Source organism: Polypterus senegalus, chromosome 13 (assembly GCF_016835505.1).
Source record: "Polypterus senegalus isolate Bchr_013 chromosome 13, ASM1683550v1, whole genome shotgun sequence".
Lineage (NCBI taxonomy): Eukaryota > Metazoa > Chordata > Cladistia > Polypteriformes > Polypteridae > Polypterus > Polypterus senegalus.
In genome coordinates this window covers 47,483,859-47,505,487 of record NC_053166.1, presented here as the reverse complement: position 1 = coordinate 47,505,487, position 21,629 = coordinate 47,483,859, and the positions used below count along the sequence as shown (strand labels likewise).

The following is a 21,629-nucleotide window of genomic DNA, read 5'->3' as shown; positions in this document are numbered from 1 at the left end:
TAATGAGTTTAATTCTTGATTGATATTCACTGTGTAGTACTAGTTTAATTGTTAAGTGCGGTACCTATTGGTATACCTATATACCAACAGACAGTCTGATTAATTTTCATCAAAAACACATGAATTTCATCTGTTGCATAACTGCTAGTCTGCAATCAAAATAAAGAGCTTTTTCCTGAGTAAGGTCAAATCTCCAAAATATTTATACCTTTGTGACAGTTTACACATTACTCAAATCATTAGGGCTTATTTGTGAACACTCAACATCTTCAGAAGCCTGCTTCCACCTCCCAGAGGGCAGTAGCCTTCTGGTTTTGCTTGTCGCATTGCACTTGTTTGTACCCACTTTTCCAACAAATCTGACATTTATTTTTAGTGTTTAAGAAATTGCTGCCGCTGCCCCCCTATCCCCCCAGTAGTTTCTGCACTCCCTTCAACTAAAGTGTTCCTGCCAAAAGACATTTGACAAACATCGACAGTAGTTCTTTAACTTGCCTTGTGAATATACCTGGTATGCCACACATTACAGTCCCTCCACATGCTACCAATAGGGAATCCATTTGGCGCCAATACAATCAAATTGTGATTCAGACTACGAATGGCATGAATGTAATTACCCCGATCTACATGCTGTCAAATAAATGAACCACATGCCGTGGCTTTGCCTCCGACGCCCGAGGTTCAATTCCCCGAGAGGGGGTGCAGTTAGTGTGTACGCCTGATGAGCCCAGAATTTGGGCAAAACATGTGTCACATACTCTTTGCATTCTTTGACAGTAAAACTATGCTGCTATATATATCATTTTTAATGTAGGTACAGTTCACCTGGAAAGCATTCACAGCACATCACTTTTTCCACATTGTTAAAGCCTTATTCTAAAATGGATTAAATTCATTTTTTTCCTCAGAATTCTACACAACACCCCATCATGACAACATAAAAGTTTACTTGAGGTTTTTGCAAATTTATTAAAAATAAAAAAAACTGAGAAATTACATGTATTCACAGCCTTTGCTCAATACTTTGTTGATGCACCTTTGGCAGCAATTACAGCCTCGAGCCTTTTTGAATATGATGCCACATGCTTGGCACACCTTTCCTTGGCCAGTTTCGCCCAGTCCTCTGTGCAGCACCTCTCAAGCTCCATCAGGTTGGATGGGAAGCGTCGGTGCACAGCCATTTTAAGATCTCTCCAGAGATGTTCAATCGGATTCAAGTCTGGGCCACTCAAGGACATTCACAGAGTTGTCCTGAAGCCACTCCTTTGATATCTTGGCTGTGTGCTTAGGGTTGTTGTCCTGCTGAAAGATGAACTGTCGCCCCAGTCTGAGGTCAAGAGCGCTGTGGAGCAGGTTTTCATCCGGGATGTCTCTGCACATTGCTGCAGCCATCTTTCCCTTTATCCTGACTAGTCTCCCAGTTCCTGCCACTGAAAAACATCCCCACAGCATGATGCTGCCACCACTATGCTTCACTGTAGGGATGCTATTGGCCTGGTGATGAACGGTGCCTGGTTTCCTCCAAATGTGACGCCTGGCATTCACACCAAAGAGTTCAATCTTTGTCTCATCAGACCAGAGAATTTTGCTTCTCATGGTCTGAGAGTCCTTCTGGTGCCTTTGGCAAACTCCAGGCGGGCTGCCATGTGCCTTTTACAAAGGAGTGGCTTCCATCTGGCCACTCTACCATACAGGCCTGATTGGTGGATTGCTGCAGAGAAGGTTGTCCTTCTGGAAGGTTCTCCCTCCACAGAGGACCTCTGGAGCTCTGAAAGAGTGACCATCGGGTTCTTGGTCACCTCCCTGACTAAAGCCCTTCTCCCCCTATTATTGCTCAGTTTAGATGGCCAGCCAGCTCTAGGAAGAGTCCTGGTGGTTTTGAACTTCTTCCACTTAGATGATGGAGGCCACTGTGCTCATTGGGACCTTCAAAGCAGCAGAATTTTTTCTGTAACCTTCCCCAGATTTGTGCCTCGAAACAATTCCTTTGACTTCATGCTTGGTTTGTGCTCTGACATGAACTGTTAACTGTGGGACCTTATATAGACAAGTGTGTGCCTTTCCAAATCATGTCCAATCAACTGAATTTACCACAGGTGGACTCCAATTAAGCTGCAGAAACATCTCAAGGACGATCAGGGGAAACAGGATGTACATGAGCTCAATTCTGAGCTTCATTTCAAAGGCTGTGAATACTTATGTACATGTGCTTTCTCAATTTTTTTATTTGTAATAAATTTGCAAAAATCTCAAGTAAACTTTTTTCACGTTGTCATTATGGGGTGTTGTGTGTAGAATTCTGAGGGAAAAAATTAATTTAATGAATTTTGGAATAAGGCTGTAACATAAAATGTGGAAAAGGTGATGCGCTGTGAATACTTTCTGGATGCACTGTAGATAATTTCGACCTGGTCATTTAAAAAAGTAGCTTGCAAGCCAAAAAAGTGTGGGCACCCCTGAACTAGATACATGTACTTATATGACAGCATGAACTGCTTGTAGATAAGGTTAGTCTTTTATTGGTGTCAACATATTGCAGTAGTTTTATTAAAAGTAAGTGTCGGCCGTTCTAAAACCGTTCACATGTGAGGTGCCTGTGCACTGTGTCATCCCCGAGAGCCCAGGATTCCCTAGCTAGCAAGAGTACAAGCTAGAGGCTTTGGCCATTAAGGCTGGAACACACACACAATCCTCTCTTCTGACCACAAGATGTCATGCTTTGTCTGGGTCACTTTTGAAATTGAGAGATATGTCCTTGTATTGATGAGAAGAGGAAAGTACAGTGCAGTATTTATAGGTTTAAATTACATTTACTCTACAGACAGTGAAGACAAAAAAAAAACAAACAAAAAAAAAAACTCCTACATTGAACATCTGGTTAATTTTTGAAATGGTCATACTATGTCTAGATTTGCAATACCACCACCAGTTTGATGATTTTGTCAGTGCAACAACAGAAGTGATCATAGAGGGTATATCATAAGCATTTTTCCTTCCCCGCTCCATAATGTAAATAAATTAGCCCTTTTAATACACAATGCATAACCCTGGACACAAACCGATTAAATCCCAAGAATTATAAAGTTTATTAATACAGAAAATCTACTTTAGTTCTTCAACATACAGCAAGTTCCAGTTCTGCATTATACAAAGCATTTTAACAGTTATTATAAAGCTGTATTTTATACATTATTAAAATGTGATACTTTTACCAAATATTTACTTGCTATTTTATTAAAAAATACACAAAAATGTGGGTTACAGACATTCTAAAAGGTATTACTAGAATTCCAATACAACAAAAATACAAAGAATATACAAGACAGACTCAAAACTCGTTACGGGTTATATAATACTCACAATAAAACACATCTTTTATTTTAAATTACTTCTTTCATATTGCATCCATAATATATATATATATATATATTTTTTAAACAATCCACAGTTTTACTTTGTTTTGAATCAGCTATTGCTGATAATAGTTTTAAGACCAAGAGTTGACAGCCTTGAAACAAACTTGCCTTCCCCCTAAACTGTGGGAAAGTAAGAGTGTACACTTAAAATGAACATGATCTAAACTTGTTTAAATCACAGAAAAATTACAGCTGACAGTAATTGGTTAAAACATCTCTGTCACATTCTGAATAATTCATCAGGTGCCACTCAATTATTGTATCAAAACTTCCATTTAATGGGAGTCTGAAAAAATGTAGATATATCTTAAAAACACAAACTATATACATTTCTTCAATGCACTTGATTAGAACAAGTTTTTAAAAATAATAAAAAAGGGTAAAATTCTTAGATACTTTCTAATTACAGGACAACAATCAGGGTAAAAGTTTAAAGTGGAGCAAAAAAGTAAGCTTTAGTATTTACAGTTTATTTATAACAGAATATATCATGTGCTACGATTCATGTGGCCATTGAATCAATAAATACTCTTCAAGATTTCAAGTCTTAGACTGAGACAGCCCCTGTAATTTATAGTAGAGGCAAAGCATGGCATTTTGTACATAGCTTGTATCTGACATTTAACAACTAATTTATCCCTCATAATAAAAATCATAAAAAGTCCAAAGTGTCCTTTTCAGCAACATTATCCAAAACTGAGGTGCTTTTAAGCCTTATAACCACATAAATGGGATTATGCAATAAATAATGGTGAAATACATTACAGAAACATAAATACTCTATAATAAATGCTTTAATATCTGGTGTACTTAAAGGGTATATTACAGAATGAGATAATAAATACAAAAACACACTATGCCATATTTTATTCCACTGTAAATTATAAAATTAAGGTAGAAAATTAGGGAAAATAATCATTAGCCACAGTAGGCAAAGCAGAGGCTAAGTTTTAAGCATTCACCCCCCAGAAACAGTCTTTGTTGATACGTTTCAAGGAACTGGTCTGTTAGCCGAGATGACATGATATAACAACATTAAAAAAAGCTTAACGTAACTGAACATAAGAACATGATACATAAATGCAGAAATGTCGATGGCATAGCTTTTAACCAATGTAATCTTGCTTGCCTGTGGGATGGACCGATTTCATTTTTATATATTATTGGTAGTGAAAAGTTCAGGCAAGGACTAGTGGAATCAAATCTTCACTAATAGTATAATTAACGCCCACTTTATCATGTTTTAATTATACTGAATATTTTAAATCAAGTGCTAAAGTAATATTGCTTTCCTGCATATTAAAAATAGTAATTTGTGTTTCCCTTTTACAAAAAAGTGCAGGGTTATCAAATCAATAAACTACTAGATGGCAAGCTGCATTAAACTGCCGGATGTGGAGAGTTTAAAATGAATCAGTCCATTATAAACAGGTCAAGAATTACTTGGAAGCACATGCCAGCTGTAGGAGGCTTCTTAACTTGTGATTCATTTCAAAGTTATTTTTGATAATCCAACAAGAAATTGTGCAACAGAAACACATACTGAATTTATACTTGATCATTGCCCTTCAGTTCCAATATGATCCGATATCCATAAAGTGTCCAAAACTGAAATTCACATACAAAACCTAGAGCCGCCAACTAATTACATTCTTGTGCAAAAAGCAGGTACCTGTAATTTGAAAAATGTATTGACTAAGATACTGCTTGACTTGGCTTAAACCATTCAGAAAACGTTTATACATAAAACCTGTGAAAATACCGAGATGAGGTCAAAAGGGGCTTCTGCTTTATTTTGTTCAATACTATGCACTACCCTCATCTTTGGGAACAATCAACAGTCAGATTACTGAAATACTGTAGCATGAAACAGAACAGAAAGTCATACTTCGACTTCTAACACATTTACCATGACAGAGTGTCTGAAAAGTTACATTTTATACAAAGCCCAATATACTGGACGTCTTCCAGATATACACCTTGGCTAACATTCTTACAGGATGGTGTTAAAATGTTACATGTGCACAATATTTGAAAGAATTGGGGGGGGAAATCACTGCATAAAGAATGAGATTTTTTTGAATCAATATAAATTTTTGCCAACCTCAAGAACTATGATACTTTCTAAAATTTTATTTTCCTTTCCTTGACTAGCATAACTATTTTTAGGTAAGAGATGGCAGTATAGCTCTCTCGACAGCAATGCTCATTAAAAACCAGATGGCAGAAGAAAATGGGGCTCAGAGAATTATTTTATAATCAAATAACATTGTAATAATACAACTTCAAATCTTATAAAAGTTACACAAGTTTAAACTCTTGAGTATGAGAAGCCTTCACCTGCAAAGAGATGAAATTGTCAACAGATGGTGGTAATGTATTGAGAGAATGCTAAAGTGTTGTTTAATACTCAAGGTATTTGCACTTAAAGCCACACAGTGTTGTGATTTCTGACCAAAAAAAGGAATATCCACACCTGCTTGGCTGTGCTGACCAAAGTGCACTTACCCAACATGTGTGGATGTACTTCTTGTAAAATATCTGCAACTGCACTTTGACACTTTATTGTTGTTATCTGCATGTTTACTTTGCACAATAAACTGCTTAAAGGGAAAAGGCTACAGAGACCATGCGAACACACTGCTAAGGAATTAAAAGCAGTGGAGTTGTTCAAACCCCAATCAATATACAGTGCTGCATTCTGTAACTTATCTTTCACTATATAGATAGTAATAAGTCACAAAATGTCTGACATGCAACTTTAGTAAATAAGGAAAAACAATAAAAGAAAACCTTGCCAAAGCTGGCGTGTCACCAATGTTCAACTGTGAGGATACACACAGTATTAGTAGGCTGTCAGAGAGAGAGATACAAATCCAGGTAGCAGCGGTTCAAAGCATTAGGCAACCTTGCACTTCTTGCTAAGCTTGTAAACACGCCATATTAGTAATATGACCAGGGGCTGAGCATTAACTTTACAAAGAGACATTTAACTAGTTTAGTTCCATGTTCTATAAAGTATTTTTTAAAGGCTATCCATGTGTACCTCAAAAATCAAGAGATTAAAATTTAGGAATGAAAACAAGCTTAAAATGCATTTTTGAAATAACTTAAAACTCATTACATAGCACATTAAATGCTTAAAACCACAAATACAGTAATGAGTCTAATGACCAAGGTATTTTCTCAAGGTTAAAAAACCAAAAAGAATCAGCAGTGAGGTTATAAATTGACAGGTCGTCTTGACTTAACTACCACATTCAAATAAGATGACACACTGTCAGTAAGACAAGCAACTGATCAGCCACACGTTCTGCCATTACTATTTCATTTTTTGTTGATCCATTAAATACTGTGCAGTGTTGTTTATAAACTGACTCAAATTGTAACCTGCACCAAAGATATTGAAAGCCAATTTAGGGATATATAAAATTTAGTGTGCATAAAAACTTGGGGCCCTCCTACATTGTTCAAGCAATAGACAAATTGACACACACAAAAAAAAAAAAAGCACTGGCTGTATTTAGTATACAACGACAAATATAATGTTCTACACCTTATTTGGCTGCTTAGTGAAAGGTGTGCTCAAAGAATGCACATTATAAATAAAAAAAAAAACAGTCTTAACATACAAGATGCGGTTGCCTCTGTGGATATTATTTACAAGGTACACAGAGCCAGATATTAAAGAGTGTGTGTGTGTATTATGTACACATACATATATATATATATATATATATATATATATATATATATACACACACACACACAGACACACACATAAAGCACCTTTGGTTAAAAGAGGTACTTTGGTTAACAAAAGGTATTTATCTTAAAACCAAATTAAAAAGCAGCGGAATCATTTTGTAGATATTACAGAACTGGGCATAATGCTTAACATATTTAATGGGGATAAAGTTTTTTCTTTAAATAAATAAAATTCTTACCCTGCATGGTCAGATGTTCAGCTATCTAAACCCTGAATAACAATATATTTATAGTGCCCTTAATACTCACCTCAGCCTCTTTTTACATGATATTTTACGCAGAATTTAAAAGCAGCATTTTTCAATGTTTCCGTTAACAAGTCATGAGCTATACCTAACCTAAGCCTGCATTTGCATTCACGTACAGCACTTAAATACTTTACATAGCTTTAAAATGTCTCCCATCATATGTCTTTAAAAATACAATAAAAAGAAACACTTCTGTCTGCAGCTCTAACTGTAAGCACTTAAGGTTTTCTGACATTACTGGTGAACTCAGTGATACTTGGCATGTCTTTATATATGATTAGAGACCACAACGGTAGCAAAATAAATATTTGGGTCTATACCGAAAAATAGATATACTACTATAAATGAAAAACTGACATACTGAACAGGTTTAAGACTGTTCAGTGATGAGCTAAAAGAAACTCAATATTTAGACCCTAAAAATGTAACACCTTCATTAATGTCTCACATTAGAGGAAATGGCTTTAGGCCACAATTTCTGTGACCTTTTCCCAACCACAACTCAAAAGGTAGTAAATACAAACTGCACAAAATAGAAATTTCCTTTATCTATAGTATGATTGCACCATTTCTGTTCCTAAGGGCTTTTTTTGGCAATATTTGATATAAAAATGGACACAGTGTTGAGGAGAAATCTGAGGCAGTATACACATATATTAAAAAGAAAAAAAAAAAAACACTAAAATGTATTAAAAACAAAGTTGCATTTTCAGCTCTTCTACTGTACAGGCTTAGCATCTTGTCGAAGCCAATGTAATCCTTGTCGGGTGTATCGCACCAAGTCTGTCATAGTGCTGGTATTGAATATCAAAGGGCCTCTTACTTTATCCAGTTCTGTAAAAAAATCTGAAAGAGAAAAAACATTTTTACAAATGTGTTAGCAACAAAATAGTCTACTTTTGCAGACAACATAAATACAGAATATCAGTCTTTCATATTAAACTTACAAAATAAATTATTTAAATACAAACAATATATATATATATATACACCGTAGATTGACTTGAGCACACCAAACCTCTGTTGTCACAGATCCAGAAATTATTGTTTACCCGTAATTTACAACTGAATTAAACATTCATCAGAAAGTGATATTTTTTCTTTTTTTATGCAACTTTTAAATACATCGGCAACCTGTATGCCTTTTAGAAGCCAGACTGAATGTGTAATGTTTTGTGGCTTTGTGGTTGGCTGGGGTTGAAAAATTTTAGGCAAGATTAATTTCTTTCACAGTTGCTACTGTCTTTAGATCACGGTGTTTACTTACTATAGGTACCTGTATAGAGTGTTGCTAAACTATATTAAATGTGATTGGACTCACTAAACCAACATTATCTTTTTTTTACATAGTACATCTAATTTACCTATTATGACAAAATACATTAGCACTCTAAAATATACCTAATAATTGAATGCAAAGTAATACAACCTTCATGGAATTATCCGAGCGGTTTTACACTAATAAAAGGAACACTTCTGCTTAAATCCAGTTAGCCAAGCATTCTTCAAAACAAGTCTGTCAAACTCGGGCAAAAATTTACAAAATCAATTCAACAAAGACGGTGAATAAGGAAGAATTGGGTCCACCATTAAGCTGACAATACTTCAACAATCAAAACATTCTATAAAATAACATTTTATTTGAAAAAACATTTAAAGTCTAATTTTTTTTTTTTTTTGAAGATAAAGGAAGAAAGGCCACCTTCTGTAATATGTGCAAACACAAATGCACACTGATGTACAAAGCATGTAACAGGAATTGTGTAGATATTCAACAATTCTGCCTGCCCCCAGACTCTGCATACGATAAGCAGAATTATTTTCTTCATGTTGCTCTTTTTCGCAAGCTTCCTGAAGGTGTCCCAGTGCTGCCCCAGCTCCCAGTTTCTTCTATTTGTCTTTTTTTTTTTTTTATAAATAACATTTTTTTGGCTTCATGATCATGGACAACATGTAATCTATCTGTTCAGCTTGATGAAAGAATAAATGGATTGCGACTGAATAGTTTTTAAAAAATTCACATTAATAAATACATTTTCAAGCAAATGCTGCAATGCACACAAATGTCTGATTATTAGATATGGCTAGATAATTTATACTGTATAATAAGTAGTGCTTACAATGTACCCAGGCTTAAAGGGAACACTGCTGTTGACTGGCCCTCCTTTTTCACTACGTAATGCCTATGGAGCATGAAGGGTGCCAGCTGCCTAGAAGGAACACACTATTTTAACATTAACAAAGGATGTGTCAAAAAATGGGACAGTACTATCTGGGAATCTGAAGTTGAAAGTAACAAGAGCAGTGTGTGATCGACAAAATGGCAGTCTGGATTCAGGAATTCAAAGTAAACACAAACTTAAACAGCCGTCATGAACAAGTCTATAAAAAGTTTGAGGACAGTGACATGCTTAAAAAAAAACCAAAAAAAAAAACCACACAAATATGCCAAAGGACAGGCTGTGTTGGTCAACAAACTTGAACACCATCACAGCAAAAAGCTGCTGTCTGATCACCTTAATCAGAACACAAGAAAGCATACTGGGCACAGCTGTTTTTTATTTTTTTAAATGTCTGGGAGGTTGTTTGAATTACCTGCCTCCATAAGGCACTGTGAAGTGTTTGATCTAAAATGTAAAATGCTCGCTACTGCCAATGGAAACAGCACACTTCACAAACAGATAGAGATGGTTATGACACGAGTGACAACTCTCTCATATTAAAAAAAAAAAAAAAAAAGAAGGGTTTCCATCTCATCCACGTTATTTTTTTTAAAAATAGTAGCTGTTAGACAGTTGAAAATTTGTTAGACTGCAGACTGTAATAGTCCAAGATGGATAGCAAGTCAATGTGGTGCTTTTCTGATAAATTATAGTGTCAGTGAACACTTACTCAATGATCTACAGATTTATTTATTTTTTGCCCCCAATATAAAGTCACGCAAATGCTGTGGATGTGTTTATTCACTCTGTGCATCCAGAGTCATGACTACATCACTTCTTTCTTATGTCATTCATTTCTAGATACGGTATGTTAAGGAAATTGTTTTGTTTTGATTTCTAACTTTTACAGTCAGCAGAAGTAGCTATCAGATGATTAAAGAGGAAAGTAAACAAAATACACAATGCAAACAGCACACTTCACAAACAAATAGACATGTTACGACATGAGTGACACATCTCTCATAAAAAAAAAAAAAAAGGTTTTCCGTCTCATCCACGTTATTCAGCCTTGACCACTCCACTCCGCTCCACGTAACTAACCCAATCATTACTCCTACTGTGCACATCATCTCTTTGCACCACCCCGTGACACTCTCAGTGCTAACTCACCCTTCAACACTGTTGGTTATAATGGCAAGGCAGAAAAGCAAATTACCTGTTCAAGAACGTCAAATTTTAGATCACGATAATTTTAGATCAATAGAAAAGAGCAGCAAGAGCTGATAATGAACGTCAAAAAAGGAAAACAAAAAAGAGGTATAATAAAAATCAAGAACAAAAAATCATCCAATAAACAAGAGAAAAATATCCCAAACATTATGCAAACAGAAATGCAAAAAAGCAATGTTTATAGAATACAAGTTAGAGGATAAAGTAATTCATAATATTGTTTTTGATGAGGCAATAATGTAATTAAGTCTATTTACTTTTTATTACATTTTACTTTACTTCTACTTTTTACTACGTTTTAATATTCATTGGTATTTCAAAAAGACAGTTGTAGTGAAATACTCAAGTAACTGATTTTCGATCTATAACAACTAAAGACCAAAACTTCTTCCTTCCGTGCCCCACATACTCTTCTGTATACCAACTCTTAAACTACAATTGCTTTCTCTAACAGAGGGGTGCCCCAACGCTCTTCAAACTGCTCAGCCACAAGATAGCGGGTGCCCAGCGCCTGCCCCTGGCGGTTAGTGAGCAGGGGGGACAAGGCCCCCTAGTTTTTTTTATAAAACATTCAGAAGCTTACTTTCTCTATTGATGGCTGAAGCATAGACAGCCTTACTGAGTGTTTTATGGGCTAGATTTCCTTTGTTATGCATGCTAGGCGCAACATAGATTTTGTTAATCTTCAGCAAATGCTCACTTTTAAAGTCAAAGCAAAAACTAAAAGAAAACACTGAGGGGAAAAAAAAAATCACCCAAATTAAAAAGTAAAAACAAATGTTCAAAATTTAATAAAACTAAAAACATAATAAAATGACAAGAGAAAACAGTATAGGGATAAAAACTCAAAAGATGAAACTAAAATAACCTCACAGTACTTTGATAAATGTTCACAAACAAATATTGAAAAGTAGTAAAAATACTGAAACATTAGACAATGTATAACCAGGACAATATTAATATAAGGCCTCAATGGGAACTTTTTGCCCATTTTATTCTCAATACTGTACTATGAAGAAGAAATGCCATTTAAGACATTAACATTATTATTACCTTTTTGCTCCTTTGCCACTTGCTCAGCTTGGTCCCACACTTCTGTAGCATATAAGAAGTTGGAAGTGACCTGAACGTAACTGGCTGCCATCTGGTGAATCCTCTGTGGAATGGTGACAGAAGAAGCACCTCCTGTGGTATTTGAGGCCCCTGATGAGTAGTTTCCAGCACTACCTGGGGATAGCTTGGGTGACACCGGGGAAGGCATACCAACTGCTTTGCTGATTTATAAGAATAAAAGAAACATTTTCAGAACAGCCATTAAAGAGTTTTACATTGTAATTTTTAGTAAAATGACAAAAATAAAATATTTAGCAAATTTGCATTAAGGAGGCAACATAAGAAATGTTTATAAAATGTCATTTATCATTGCCTTATAAAAAACACTGTATGGCATGAGTGCAATAGACAACTATGAAAGAATTTACTAAAGTTCATATTGTTAAGTGATAAAAAGACGAAGACAAAGGCTTCATGACACAGATAAAACCTCAAACTATCAAACTCCTGCCTGATATGTGAAAGTTTGCTGTTCCTTCATTGTATTTATTTATTTTTTACGCCAAATGTTCCAATAATAGGTCACAAGACAGCAGCAGACACAAGACAGGAACCAGCTCCAGATACTGTGTATAGCTGTTTAGATTTTATTAACATACTGATGAAATATGAAGCTCTGCAAAAAACATTTTCTTTATCAGACGAGCACATTTATTAATAACAGGAGAATATTTACCTGCCCATTCCAGGCGATGGAGCTTGGTTATTACTGTAGGAATTCTAAAGAGTACAATAGATATAATTGCACATTTAGCATTTCTAATTTTGTTTTTTTTTTTTTACCAAATTACATTCTTTATATTTGGCATCATTAGTTATCAAGTTATATAAACATATTAGTGGTTCTTTGCCACTAAGACAGTACTAATGAAAGGAAACCATGATAATGCACAAGTTATCTACAGGCTTATTTATACATAAGGACTTGTGGAAATAAACTCTTTAAAACAAATACATGTTTAGTATTTAACAGAGGCACTTGAAAAGAAATGAAACATTTAAATACACCAGTAAATTCAAGGGGAATTCATACAGCTAAGTAATCACTGAGAAACAGTATAAAATGACTGCATAATGAAAAATGTAAAAAATAAGTGAGAAAATGATAGAATAATATATTCAGGTGTGTTCAGGGAACTTGGTTTGCAGTTTTGAAATTTGTAGCATTTATTTTTTTTACATATATTTTTATTTGTTTTCACCTTTTTGTAACAATGAGTTAAATCTAAAAATAGTGATAATAAAATAGAAAAACAGTACCTTCATTATTTGAGTCAATAAAGACAGATTCAAACTCAAATGATATGAAATTACATTTTCTGAATTATTGTTAACTGCGGATAGTTTATGGCTGATTTTAGTTAACATTCCTTTTTAAAAATAGTAGCTGTTAGACAGTTGGAAAATTTATGTTAGACTGCAGACTATAATAATCCAAGATGGATAGCAAGTCAATGCGGTGCTTTTCTGATAAATTATAGTGTCAGTGAACACTTACTCAATGATCTACAGATTTTTTTTATTTTTTTCCCCCCAATATAGAGTCACGCAAATGCTGTAGATGTGTTTATTCACCCTGTGCATCCAGAGCCATGACTACATCACTTTTTTCTTATGTCATTCATTTCTTGATACGGTATGTTAAGGAAATTGTTTTGTTTTGAGTTCTTACTTTTACAGTCAGCAGAAGTAGCTATCAGATGATTAAAGAGGAAAGTAAACAAAATACACAAGGTATACTAATTTCTTTCAAGCTAAATTTGGAACAATAAACCAATCCATAACACAGGTATACTGAAAAATATTTCTGGTCACTGAATTCAAAAATTAAAACTATTTTTCTCCATCATGCAACATTTTATTTGCTATCAGTTTTTTTTATTGTTTATGCATTCCAATTAAATATCAATTTATTTTAATGCTAAGTTGTTTGACTATAACACTAATATCCATGTTTAAAGCAAAATGGTTATGTTATTCAATAATAAGGTAAGAATATATCTGGAATTTTCTGTGCATCTTACTGGGTCAGTAGTCAGGACATATAAATCACCCATGTTTTCTCTGTGAGTGGGACAGCAGAGCTAAGAATTTACATTATGTTTAGAAGGGATAGTCACGTAGAAAAACGCATCATCAGACTAGGCCTGATGGAGCCAGATGAAGTACAGGTACCACCACTTCATATTAAGTTGGGTGACGTCTATTCTTTACGTTTGTAATGAAGGTTTTCTGGTATACAGTATGTGAGGCTAAATTGAAAAAGGGCATTTTTGCAGACCTGATAATAGAAGACTGATATCTGATACAGAATTTGACCTGGAACGAGAAGCTTGAGTGTCATTGAAAGCAGTCATTTGTAAGTTTTTAGATAAACACAATTCTAAAGAAACTGTGAAAGTTTTAATAGTTAAGTTTAAAGAATTGGATTGCAAAATGACTCTTAAAGATCACATTTTGGGTTTGCATTTAGAATTTCTCCCTAAAAATCTTGGAAGTGGTGAACAAACACCAGGGTAAAAGATTTTATTAGTATATCAAGGATGTGGAAAGAAGGCACCAGGAACATAAGTATGATCAGAGACTACTGCTGGATGATTTAATAGGGACATACCATAAAAAGTGTACAAACAGACCACCAAAATTAAGTTTTGGATCAAATAAAACTAAGTAACAAAAACAAGAGGTTATGTGTGTGTCAATAAATATGTATTGTTGTTTCCTTTATATATGTTTGCAAAAATTAGATTTATTAATTATCTTTAGGTTAAACTGATTTAGAACAATATTCCAAAACAATTGTTTTATGTAATTGGGTAAATGTTAATTTTTTTGTATATAAATGTTGTATGATGGAAACATTCTAATTATATTCTAATTGTACTGTACATGAATGCAAATAAAACTAATTAACAATTCAAGTATTTAATAGTTTAATTTTGCAGACCTGTGTAAAGTTGCACAGAATATATTTGTTTTAAATCAGAGAAGTTTGAAAATGTAATGCTTTTAAAATGGAGCTTTGAAATTCTGCACATAGCACTCTACTTCAAAAGATCTGAAATCATACATCTCCAACTAATACCTTGAAGTGCAACAAATTTCAATACATCAGTGCCAATTTGTTTCATGTGCACAGACAGACATGACAGCACTAGATGTTTTTCATACTGTAAATCAACATACCAACATAAAGCATTGTAATGCATAAAGCATACCTGTATATGTAAATGCCTGAAACTGACAAAAGGTAGAACCACAAGGTGGTACAGGGGGCCATTTAGACTTAAAACTAAAATTTGTCTTACAAAAATTTTATAAAGTAAACAAACCATTTTTGCAAATACTTTTTATTTTGTACTTTAATGATTTTCTTCAGCTTTTCATAAAATCCATCATTCTCAAAGGACCAAATTAGCATATAAACTTACTTTCAAGTGTTCAGTTAGTGTTTTGGAATATTTCAGTGCACTCTCTTTCCTTAGCTTAAACAGTCTCAAGTAGAGAAGAGATTGACATCTAAGACTGGAAAAAAAATTATAGAAAGAATGGCAAACTATGAGCCAAAGCCTATAAAAAGGGTGTCTTACAGTGCTGATATTGTTAACAGCCAAAGATTAGCTACTGTATAATGTATCTATTGACCCATAGTCTGAAGATCTTTCCCCTAATTCAAGGTTGCACAAGTATTTAAAAAAATAGATCCATATACTTGATTTGTGTCAGGGAGTGTATTTTCCAGGTGTTATATACTAAGCCTAATATACTCCCACTAGCCACAACATTTTTTTCAATCACATATCTATATACAGTTAATACTTGGAATTTAATAGTAAAAAAAAAAAAACACTCCGCTAAATCCTTTATAGCAGAGGCAAAATGTATTACTTTTACTATAAATTTAATTGTTCAGAGAAAATTATAGTTGTAAACTATGGCTTTCATTAAACTGTGAATGAAATAAAAGCAGACTATTGCTACCTTTGGGTAAAACACACTACAAAACACAAAAATTGCATTATTTAAATTTTAACACAAAACAATTTTTCATAATATAAACCAAAAACTATTTGAAAGTGTAAATATCTCTTAAGGCCCAAGCAATGACTTACCATAGCACAGCCAGCCGTTTGTCAGCAGATGTAGCATCAGGAGCCATGTGACTCTTTAATTTCATAGTATATCTACAAGGAACAAACAAAAAGAGAAAAAAAAAAAACAAGATCTTTTCATTATATACTAAATTCTAAAATTAGACTTGATCTGAGAAAATGTCAGAAAATTAATAGATTTAATTTAATATTTTGCTTTAACTCTCAGGAGTATTATTTTTTTTCAATAAAGGCTAAAGACAAGACGTCATCAGAAAATTTAACTTTTACACTATCCCTTACAAAAAGGGATGGATTCATTCACAAACCATGCCCCAAACAACAGTGTGTTCAAGTCTTGCTCAGTATTTTTTTTCTCCAATTTATCACTTGTTTTGTGCTATTAGAGTTTATTTGCCAATTTTTTTTTCACTTGACTATCACTTTTGCAGTATTTAAAAATATTGTAATGAAAAGCTGGAGGCACATCACACAGCTTCATGTTGGAAGTGAAGCCAAATTTGACAACTATGGGTGCTGATCTCTTCACCTAGAGGATGTTAGATTATACATTACTATCAATCACGAGATGATAAATTACATGACAACAACCTCCCTACACAGTTTAACATTTCTAAAGTATTACAAGCTGGGGGACCATGTGTTGCTCAGTGGAGTACGGCAGTGTTCTAAAGGTGCCCCGTAATAATTGTTTTCTACGGATTACCCTCATAAATCACTCCTCAATTCCTAGATATACCTTTCTGAATAGTTGATTTTTTTATGGATTGTTAGGGTGGACAGAACCATCCAAACAATCCTTGTTCAAGCCCAATGAACTACGGTGGAAGCCGCCATGGCTGCAGACTCTGTTTGAAGTGATTTGATTGGCGACTTATTGAAAGCCTTTGTCTCTGAGCAGAATGCAGTTTTAAGTGCAACCCTGAATGGGACAATCCAGAAGTTTTTCTGACCTGCATGCAGACATCGTAGAAATTAGAAATGAACAACAGAAGCTTTTGTCTATTGTTATATAGTTCAGCACTCAAGTGGAGCACCATGAAGCAGAGATATGCTCTTTGCCAGTCTAAACCAAATCTCTCTGTGAAAAGACATTATACCTTATTACTCTGTCCTCTTGTTCATAAAGTAAGAGTTATGTGGATCCCAGAGAATACTGAAGGTGAAAATATGCTCAGCTTTCTGGAAAAACAGTGGCCCGTGTGGTTACCCCATATCCCGATTTTAGACTGGAAGTTATGCAGGCGCATAGCATACATATGAAGGCCAGTGACAGTACATATCTGTGTCCTATTATCATCAAGCTGCTCTGTTATTCTAACAGAGATACCTTTCCGAAAAAGGATCGTGAACTTCAAAACGTCACCCATGAATTACAGAAGATTTACCTTTTTGCCAACTACTTCACCCACGCCGCACAAGCACAAAAGGCCACTTCTCCAGCAATCAGAAAGGCTTGACAATTTGGCATTCCCGCCTATCTGATTTATCCAGCGAAGCTTTGGATTTCATTCCCTAGAGGGCAACAGCTTCCCACTGACCCTCAACAAGCGGTTAATGCCCTGGACAATCTAGTCAACTGGTACTTGTCCGCTTTGTATCATGAGAACTATTCCTGTACTGTTTAATTTTTCTTTTGTATTTTTGTCTTTTTGCGAACGTATTGTTAGGAGTTCTTCCACACATCTGTTTTTGTATTTATATGTAGGTATGCAACTATACTGCTCAAAAAAAATTAAAACACACACTTTTTAGCATCAAGTTATTGAAACTTCTGGGATACTGATCTGGGGCCTTATGTATAAACGATGCGTACGCACAAAAATGTTGCATAAGAACATTTCAACGTTCAAATCGTGATGTATAAAACCTAAACTTTGCATAAAGCCACGCACATTTCCACAGTAGCTCATACCCTGGCGTATGCAAGTTCTGTGCTCGGTTTTGCAGACAGGCAGCACCCATGCGTCAAAGCAATGCTACGGTTCCTGTGTGGTTACCCTTTCTTTTTTAAATCCACGTCCCTGACGCGGCTTTATAAATACACTGAAATTAACCGCATATTGTTTATTAGTTTAATGCATCCGATTGTAATTAACCTGTAACAATATAATGGTCCACAGAATGGAAAAAAATATTCCAAATACCATAACTGCTTTAGTGTTGTTACTCTCACTGCACCACCTTCTTTCAGCTGCTCCCATTAGGGGGTTGCCACAGAGGATCATCTTTTTCCATATTCCTCTCACTGCACCATTCAGAGTATTTATATCACTGTATCCGAGTGGGGAATCACAGCTCTACAGCAGCTGATCAGAAAGAGAATTATCGGTATACAGCATCAAGCAAACGCTGCCTCAGCCATGCTGTCTATTGAACTGCTCTCATACAATTCAGAGCCTTTCCTGTACGGACCTCGCGGTTCAGAAACAGTTTCATCCCAAGAACTACAAACGCACTCAATCAGTCCATCAAGTGCTCCTTGTAGAATGCTTTGTACTTATAAGTACAATTACCTTACTGTAAACTTGCGATATAGTTATAATATTGCACAAACTGAGCCACTTTATAAAGCGCATATTTACATATGATGACAATATATGAAATGCAGCAAAATATGTTTATTATACAGATAAAACTTCATTTAAATAATCTATATTGTTAATAATTAAACATGAAGACGACACGGTACCGCAGCGCTAGCATGGAGCCATTGCTCCATTCACGGAATGTTCCAGTGTCGCGCTAGCACCAGCAAGAATACAGTGTGAGGCAGGAAGGATAGACGGATAGAATAATTAAACATGTACTACAAAGATATTTCAATGTTCCTTAAAGGTTTTGAAGAATCGGCATTCTAAGCTTACAGATGGCTTAACGTCTATTAAAGAGCTAATTGTGTGGTGATTGGGTATTTGCAGAAAGTAAAGGACGGACAGGAATTGGGGGTTAGTACATTTGAAAGAGACTACTACTACAGTACTGCTACAATAAAGTATTTCATCGAAGGTCGCGCATGGCGCAGCAAGCATCTTGCGTGAGACATGAACAATCACTGCACTGTGTTCCCATGTTTAATAACATGCTTTAACTCCTATCATGAAAATGATATCATGTATACATCTTAGTATTTTAATTATTCAGAGAGCTGTAATATCATGAATGTAATGGATTCTGTGTCCTGTCGGAGGAAGAGAAAGCCCGGAATTGCGTAGCGATTCACACATAGAGCACATAGAAGATCAAATACAAAACAAAAGCATTTAACGTGCTACTTTAGTTACGATGGGATTTGAGAAACTAGTAAATTGTATGATTTTAAGATGAAGTTTATGATGTTCTACTTTAATGACAAAATAAATATATATGTGATTAAAGTGGAAATTTCGATATTAAAGTTCACATTTCGTGCTTTTTTCTCTGTACCCTAATAAGGTTTCATATGACACTCATACGGTGGGCTACAATTCGCCCTTTCATGGCAACTTTGACATGTGACGTTTTTTTATTTCGGGCACTGTGCGACTTTGTGAACTTCAGCTTTTGAGTTTCTCCGACGCTATGTCACTTGATCAACTTCCTTTTGTTTATACCACTGTTGAAACAAACAAATAGTACGTTTTTCCTTGCCTCCACGTGGTATTCACCAAAATTCTTCTATCTTCAAGTTCTTTTGCCATTGCCTTTTCACAGAACGCAGAGCTTAAGGGGTATTTATATTGATTTGCATATTCAAAGGGGCATAATTCTGGGAGGAGATAAGTCTGTAATATCGTTCAGCATGACCAGTTTGGTGGTGGGTCAGCAATGGTCTGGGGAGGCATATCCATGGAGGAACGCACAGACCTCTACAGGCTAGAAAACAGCACCATGACTGCCATTAGGTGTCGGGATGAAATCCTTGGAACCATTGTCAGACCCTATGCTGTTGCAGTGGGTCCTGGTGCACGACAATCATGTGGTGAGAGTATGCAGGCAGTTCCTGGAGGATGAAGGAATGGATTACATTGACTGCTACCAGACCCTAAATCAAATTAGACATCTTTGGGAAATTATGTTCTGGTCCATCCGACACCGCCAGGTTGCACCTCAGACTGTTCGGGAGCTCAGTGATGCCCTGGTCCAGATCTGGGAGGAGATCCCTCAGAACGTCATCTGTCGTCTCATTAGGAGCATGCCCCGATGTTGCCAGGCATGCATACAAGCACTTGGGGGCCATACAAACTACAGAGTACTATTTTGAGTTGCTGCAATAAAATTTCAGCAAAATGGACTTGCCTAGCACATCATTTTTTCACTTTGATTTCCGGAGTGACTTTGAATTCAGCCGTGTTGGTTGATAATTTTAATTTCCATCAAACAATGTAGCATTTTTTACATTTAAGATCTGATGTGTTTTCAAAGTGTTACTTTAATTTTTTTGAGCAGTTTATATAAATATTGAAGTTTAAATTTATTCCGGTTTGGTTATATACACAGTTTTTGTTAGTTTTATTCCAGGGGTCCTGGGGTTGGGATTCCTGAGCTGTTCTATACACTGTATTATATGTGGTTGCTGGCGGGTCCAAGGGCCAAACACGTCTGGTTCTCGTTAATGTTACATTTATTGTTTCCCTTTGCCACTATCCTTTTTAATGGCTAATTTAACTGTCTTTTCCTGGAATGCAAAATCGCTCTCTTCCACTTGCAAACATTCCGAGTGTGGCCGATTTATTATTTTGCAATAAGGTGGATAGCCCGCTTGCAAGAATCCCATTTTGGTATGGGTGCAAACACATTCTTTGCCCCCCTGGTTGATTAATAACCTTCTCCGATTAAACAGCACATTCCCCCATCTTCATGTGCGCTTGCTAAGCTTATTTTTGATCTAAACCTTGCACACTCCCTTTAGGTTACTAAATCCCTCAGCAAAGGAATTATCTTTCTTTTCCCCTCATTTCAAGTATTTCTCCAGGATGGATTACATGTTAATTTTAAAATGTCTTGCTCCTCACACTGTGAATGTATCTCTATCTTTATTTTCCTTGTCCGACCACTACTGGGTAAATTTACAGTTTTATCTCCATCTATCCTCCAAGCCACCCTTGCTGGCACTTTAATATTTCTCTACTTCAAAATGCAGATTTTATTGAACAAACTTCCACTAAACTTGAGGAATTTATAGCACTGAACAAAGACTCTGTTCAGAACCCTACTTAGGTATGGCTGGCTATTAATGGCATATCCAAGACCCAAATGTTGGCTTTGTATTCAATATAGCCCATACGGCACTCAGGAATATTAATCTGGAAAATCATTAGAATAATCTGGAGAATGCACATCTGCAGATCTCTGATCCAGCACAAACTAAAAATTACACAAACCAGAGTGGAGTTAAATGACCTTCTTAGGAGACGCGTAGAATTTAAAACTCATCCCACACGCACTTGTTACTATCTCTGTGGTGCGATGCTGAGCAATTTGTTAGCACTTACTGTAGATTACGCATGTGTGACTCATTAACCTCTATAGCCCAAATTAAATTGAAATCTGGTAATATCACTAACCAACCCACAGAAATTAATAAGATTTTACTTGCCT

General features: G+C 35.4%; 1 protein-coding gene across 5 annotated transcripts in view; it reads right to left on the bottom strand.

The window, feature by feature from the left end:
- Positions 1 to 3,429: 3,429 nt before the first annotated feature.
- Positions 3,430 to 21,629, bottom strand: part of aff4 (AF4/FMR2 family, member 4) — a 109,389-nt gene continuing 91,189 nt past the window's right edge. For all 5 annotated transcript variants that reach the window (XM_039775806.1, XM_039775808.1, XM_039775807.1 and 2 more), the window contains 5 exons: positions 16,050 to 16,121; positions 15,369 to 15,462; positions 12,614 to 12,657; positions 11,878 to 12,098; positions 3,430 to 8,278 (listed from right to left, as the gene is read on the bottom strand). In XM_039775806.1, coding sequence (XP_039631740.1) covers positions 8,151 to 8,278; positions 11,878 to 12,098; positions 12,614 to 12,657; positions 15,369 to 15,462; positions 16,050 to 16,121 — 559 coding nt within the window. In that variant the 3' untranslated portion in view covers positions 3,430 to 8,150. The remainder of the gene's footprint in view (positions 8,279 to 11,877; positions 12,099 to 12,613; positions 12,658 to 15,368; positions 15,463 to 16,049; positions 16,122 to 21,629) is intronic.